The 6308-nt window shown below is 38.1% G+C and overlaps 1 protein-coding gene across 1 annotated transcript in view; it reads left to right on the top strand.

The window, feature by feature from the left end:
- Positions 1-6308, top strand: part of LOC101858484 (cytohesin-1) — a gene marked incomplete in the record, with an annotated part of 72932 nt that overhangs the window by 2698 nt on the left and 63926 nt on the right. Inside the window, 1 exon segment of the mRNA XM_013081459.2 lies at positions 5266-5339. Within this exon segment, the coding sequence (XP_012936913.1) occupies positions 5266-5339 (74 nt within the window).

Raw genomic sequence — 6308 nt, 5'->3', positions numbered from 1 at the left:
ACCTGCGTAGTTTGGCTCGATTCGGAAAGTTAAATAGCCCGTAGCATCTTTGTAGACGACCAAATTAATTTAGTTTTGTTTTTTAAACATCATTTTTTAACTTTGTGTTGGTCAATTTGATCGTCCACACCGATAGACAGTATTCAGAAAGAGACAGAGAGAGAGAGGGGAGGAGTAGTTGCGAGAACTTCCGGGCAAAACAAAATGGCGACCCGCGTAGTTCGGCTCGATTCGAAAAGAGAAATAGCCATAGCATCTTTGAAGACGATCAAATTAGCTTATTTTTGTGCTATAACGTAATTTTTTCTTGGCTTTTTTTTATCAATTTGATCATCCACACCGATAGACAGTATTCCGATATGAGGAAAAACAGGTCTTGTTTCACACCGGGTGAGAATAGCCTACGCTGGCAAGTCTCACCCGGGGTGAGAGGTAGATCATATTTTTATTCTCACCCCGGGTGAGGATAGCCACTTCCATTTTTATTTTGTTTATTTTGTTTACATGAAGGATTTCATGTTTTGCTTTTGGAGTGACAAATGCAAAATATAGGTTACACTTACTGCCAAAGTCGAGCAGTCTTGCTTTCTTGCAGTACCTTTTGAAGGCATTTTCAAATGATGTGTAGTCCGGGAACGTTGCCCCAACCACAATTGAAGTATCTGAATATTCAGACATTTTAATCTTTAGATGTATGTAGCGTCTATAAATTGAATGCGATTCAAAAAATGCTTCTTCCCAGTCTTCACAGAATGAAAGTTGACGCCTAAAGCTGGCAAATAACAAAAAAATCTCAAGAATGGAAACCGTTCGAAGAAATAGTCACTTCGTTTTTTATTGGCCAGCTCTATTCGGACTCGAGTCAGAATTTAATTTTACAAAGTGACTGTTTCTCCGAACGGTTTCCGATCTTGAGATTTTTTGGGATATTTGCGAGATTTAGGCGTCATCCTTTCATTCTGCCATTCTGCGAGGACTGGGAAGAAGCATTTTTTGCATCAAATTCAATTTCTGGAGCTAGAGATTTTTGAATGTCTGAATATTCAGATACTTCAGTTGTGGTTTGGGCAACGTTCCCGGACTATTCTTCATTTGAAAATACCTTCAAAAGGTACTGCAAGAAAAAAAGACTGCTCGACCTTGGCAGTAACCTATATTTTGCATTTGGCCACCTTTATTCTCACCCAGAATAACCCATGTCTCGCTATTCCCCCCCTTTGATGTGAACAGCTCCCACCTCCCTGACCTCTTGCCGGCCGATAAAATCACCTAGGCCCTTGGTCGCTTACCGCATGTGGTTGGGAACGAATAATAATAATATTGTAAAAACATTTTTTCGCCTCTCCAGTAAAAAAAAAAAGGCTCACTACAGATGCTACTGATCGTTGTTTACACACTTAACGATGGCAGGCCTCTCTCTCTCTGCCTGCACACAATAAATTGTGGTTCAAATAACAGCGTGTATATGTATGAGCGTCGAGACACAAGCACGAGACTATTAAAATTGATACTCTTGCATGATGGTTGAAAGGTTGTAAATTATTCAGACCAAACGGGCGAGGGCGTTAAATCATGTTAACTAGTTTAATAATTTTATCAAGCAATCCGAGCTCTTTTCTTCACTTTCATTTTTTTAAAATAAATTCTTTCTTTTTCTTTATTTTTCTTGCCTCTTTTGTCCCCTTCTCCTTGAACATTTGGAGTTTGAGCAAAAAAAAAAAAAGAGCCAGAGAGCCAAATTAAATTCTCTGGGCCAGACGCGACCCTTAAGAGATGAATTTCTGGGATTTGGCTCCAAACTGACAACCCTGACTGACTAGATTTAGATCTACGTCTATTCGGACGCCAACACGATCCTGTGGGGCATCAGCCCCGGTTACCTCAGCCCTGATCCCTCTTAGGTAATTTCCGGTAAAACAAAGGAGGGGGTGAGAATAGCGAGACATAGAATAACCACTTCCTCTGCATTTAATCACCATGCAAAAGCTAAAATCCTTCATGTAAAAAAAAAAATCCCTCCGCGCCCCCCCCCCCCCCCCCCAAGAAATGATTATACTAACCTTTAAATAGTGCACTAAAAACTTTCTTGCATCTGTTATAATGTCTGTGCGCTCATGGTCGCGCCCTGTTCCGTGCGGTCGCGCTGGCGGCGTGCGGTCGCGCCAAGGGCAGAGCGACGATATCACTGTATAAACCTGAAGTTGACACACTGAAGCAGCCCTGAACATGGATTGCCTGACCTATTTTGCAGACAGAGACTGCTGAGAAGCAAAATACGACAAGTGGTCGCGGGTTGGGCCAGCTACTCTAGATCTAGAGATTTTTAAATGTCTGAATATTCATATTCAATCGTGACTATACTTCATTTGAAAAGGCCTTCAAAAGGTATTGCATTAAAACAAGACTGCTCGACTTTGGCAGTAACCTATTTTACATTTAGTTACCCAGCAAAAACTAAAATCCTTCATGTAAACAAAAAAAAATCCCTCCACCACGACCCCTTCCCTATATTTTAACAGTAAAAGGGCATACAATGCATAGAAACGACCAAAAAATGCAACAAATATAATCTTATCAGTAAAGCAGTTTTAACTCAACCTGAGTAAAAAAAATTTATGTACAGCAATAGTACTTTTAACATTAAGCAATAGACACAGCAAGATAAAAAAATAGTGCAGGAGCAGCAGAGATAGGGCAAGAGAGGAGGAAAGGGAAGCTTTGCAGGAAGATGCATCATGCTTAAAACACCGCGATTTTTCTTCGTCATTACAATTCATTTTTCTTATAGGTTCATCAATTGACATAGAATTGTTTCTGGTTCCAAGTAACTTAACACTTATACTCTTGCTTGGTGAGTATATCAGATTATAATTCCCATTTTAAATCGATGGGGTGGGGGGGGGGGGGGCAGGTGGCAAAGTTACCCGAATCTACTGTTACTTTAGATTATTTGCCAACATTTTTTCGAGGTTTTGAATATTTTTCAAAGGATGCGTCCTCATATTTCATTTAGTAATTTTTCAAGTTATATAGGCTAATTGCCATGGACAGATGAGAAAAAAAAACCTGGGAGGAATTCTGTGGAGCGACCACTATGAAACGGGGCCGTCATTATAAAATATTCTCACCCGTGGTGAGAATAGTATCCATTTTATTCTCACCCGGTCTGAGAATACAATGAATTTTATTCTCACCTGGGTTTTGAGAACAGGTAGGCCTAACCTAAATACATCATGTAAAAGAATGATAGAAATTTGTGAAATAAGAGAGTGTAATGATTACATGATACACTTGACCGTGAGGCGGACGAATTCGGCTGCTGTCAGCAGACCATGAGGCAGAGGAATTTGTCCGCTCAATAGAGCCTACCGTAGTTAGTTGTCGATGACTGCAAAACCTGGCCAAGTGTTTGGAATTGCAAAATGGCCAGGTTTTGTGAGCTTCGACCACTATGGCGACTACCACACTGTAGTATGTTGTTATTCTTTCATTTTCAACTAAAATTACCGCAAAATGAGGGAGTTAGAGAATGATTTTGCTGAAATTAATGAGGAGGAAATTTGAGATGAAGATGTCTCTATGTGATTTCTGTTGAATGTCTTTTAAACTTGTGCTGGCCTAAACTGTGCACAAGGCCTTGGGTCTCGGTTAGGGGTGTGTTGAAAGGACTTGGAAAAGATTTGGGATACTGCTTGGGGGTGAAAAAAAATGTTTTTCAAGGATTTTTTTTTGTTAGTTAGATCTAGAATGTAGAGCTATAACAGGTGATTAGTGTTGAATCCCAGCATTTCTGTGATAGATTCTTAAAACCTAAACGAAATTACAAGGGTGGAAAAGAAAAACGCGGGTGAGAAAAATATGTGGAGTATTTTCACCCGTGATGAGAATACTCCCACCGATGAAACAAGAGTAGAAAAGAGAGTTAGGGTTTGGGGTAAGGGTTTGGTCAGGGATAGGGTTTAGTCTCTTCTTTATTTGTGTTTGTTGGAGGAGTTGCTCGTTATGAAAATCCTTCCAAAAAAACAACATAAATTAGTAAAAACACAACCAAAAATGATGAAATTGGAAATGACCGTGCTTGTTATTAATTTCTGCTCCTCCTCCTCTATGATGATCATCCCGAGAGGTCCTCTGTTCTTTGATTGGAGATAATGCATTATATTGTTTTCATCATGCAAGGAGGATAGGAGCTAGGGATGATATAAGTTTACTGTTTTGGGATGGATTCAGAGGTTGTTTCTCTTACTTGTCATAGTCATGGTTAGTTACAGAGAGCTCATTGACTCATTGTGACACTCAGTACAGTAGTTTCCGCCTAAGATCCCACCGCTTACGATCCTGGTTCTATTAACATCCTGCTGTATTAAGAAAACATTTATGGAACAAAAATGTGGGTAGACACAGCAGACTAAACTGCATCACAGATCAGCCTTTCTCGTGAATGTGATCACATGTCCATGTATGATTATGATTGGTCGTCAAGGTTAACTACTCTTTGCTACTTGGCTCACTATAAGTCATAATAAACCCACTCAGGGGTCACGCCAGACTATATCAGAGTAAGGGGAGACTGTTTTCCCGACTGTGGGCCTGAACGTAATTATAAATTACCTTTGCTTTTCCCCTTGGTGCATTGGCTAAGATCTCGCATTTTCCTTGCTCCCAAGCACCAGAGACTACTGCTTTTGTCAAATCTGACATTATAGTCATTGATGCATGCTGTTCCTTCTTCCGTTCACCATGCTCTGCCTTTCTCACAACCCTTTCCAAGTTGTTGTCTTAAATCAGTAGAATTATGGCATGTTGAATTACCAATGCAAGTCTAAAATTATTAATTTTATTTTTATAGATTTTATTCTTTATTTTTGCAGTATTGGACCCAGCTTCTGTTGGCTGAAGAATCAATGTTTTTATAGGGTTCAGGGAGCTTGCCTTCCCCCAATATCATTTAAAATAAGCTTTATAATTGAGGTGGGGGTGGGGGGGTCTGGGAAATTTGACTTTTGGAGGAATTATTTCTCATTTGATGTATAAAGAAGACATATTATTATGGAAAAGTACCCTTTCCTTGTCTATATAATGCCTTACATATTAATGATATTTATTCCTCCACTTTTTGGAGGGCATGAAACTTTCTTCAATTGGGAGGTTCTTTTGTTTCAGTACCTTTGCCATTACAGCATTTACCTGTGGGTGTACCCATACATCGATGTACGCCTGTAATAATAATTAAGAACTTATTGATTTTTTTTTCTTGCAAACTAGATCTTACTGATGATGAACAAAAACTGTTGAAGAGTATACAAGAGAAGAAACATCTGCTCCTCTTAGAAATTCAGGTGAGTGTCTTTTGTTGTATGTTGTAAATGGTCCCTAAGCAGAAGGTAGACTGAGATTTATGATTTATGTTAGCAGAGCTGACCGTTTAGTTATATAATTTATTTCAAAGGTTTGATTGATATCAGCAGTGAAGTTATCAAAGTTCTTTGCCCCATCCCCCCACCCAAATGTTCTTTGAAAGAAGGTACAAACTCTGATGCCCGCACCCACACTTTGGCATATACACATATACTCAAACATACACTCACACAAACTATTGAATAGTAGAATATAAGCTGAAACATATGCACAGAGAAGCAGAGATTCTGAGAAGTATGATACGTGTAGTTAGTTATAATTTTTGGAACATTTCAATTACAGGGTGAAATTCATAACTGTTGGTTTCCCTTGGTACATCATAGAGGCATCAAAGCTATACCATTTAATGAATATTTCCTTTCTTACTTAAGATGATCGACAGGCTCTTAGGAAATTTGTTACTTTTCAGCACATACTATTTGTGAAGAGACCGGCGTTTCAAACTTCTCAGTTTATTTGGTGTAATTAATGTTTAGTATTGGGAAATTGTCTTTTTAGTGACATCAGAAGGCTGACTTTGAATGTAGCCCCATTCTGTTAAGTGCAGAGTTGGGTTGATTTAAATCAGTTGATTTTTAAAAATATTTTAATCAACTTGATTTTTAAAATAAAAATCAGTGATTTAAATCACTTTTTTAAAAATGTATTCAGTTTTACATATTTGAACATTCAGAATTCCTTTCCTTGGTTTTATTAAACAGATATAAGGTTTAGTAGACTAATATAATCATGCTTAAAAGTCTGCTTTCCCGCCTGTTACTGTAAAATAATACAATATTCAATTGACTTTTTTTTCATAATTGAAATCAGGGTTGGGTTGATTTAAATCAGGTGATTAAAATTTTTTTAAATCAACTTGATTTTAAAAATAAAATTCAGTGATTTAAATC

The sequence above is a fragment of the Aplysia californica genome, unplaced genomic scaffold (assembly GCF_000002075.1).
Source record: "Aplysia californica isolate F4 #8 unplaced genomic scaffold, AplCal3.0 scaffold00131, whole genome shotgun sequence".
Lineage (NCBI taxonomy): Eukaryota > Metazoa > Mollusca > Gastropoda > Aplysiida > Aplysiidae > Aplysia > Aplysia californica.
Note: the sequence above shows the minus strand (reverse complement) of the source record. Positions and strands in the feature narration are given on the sequence as shown.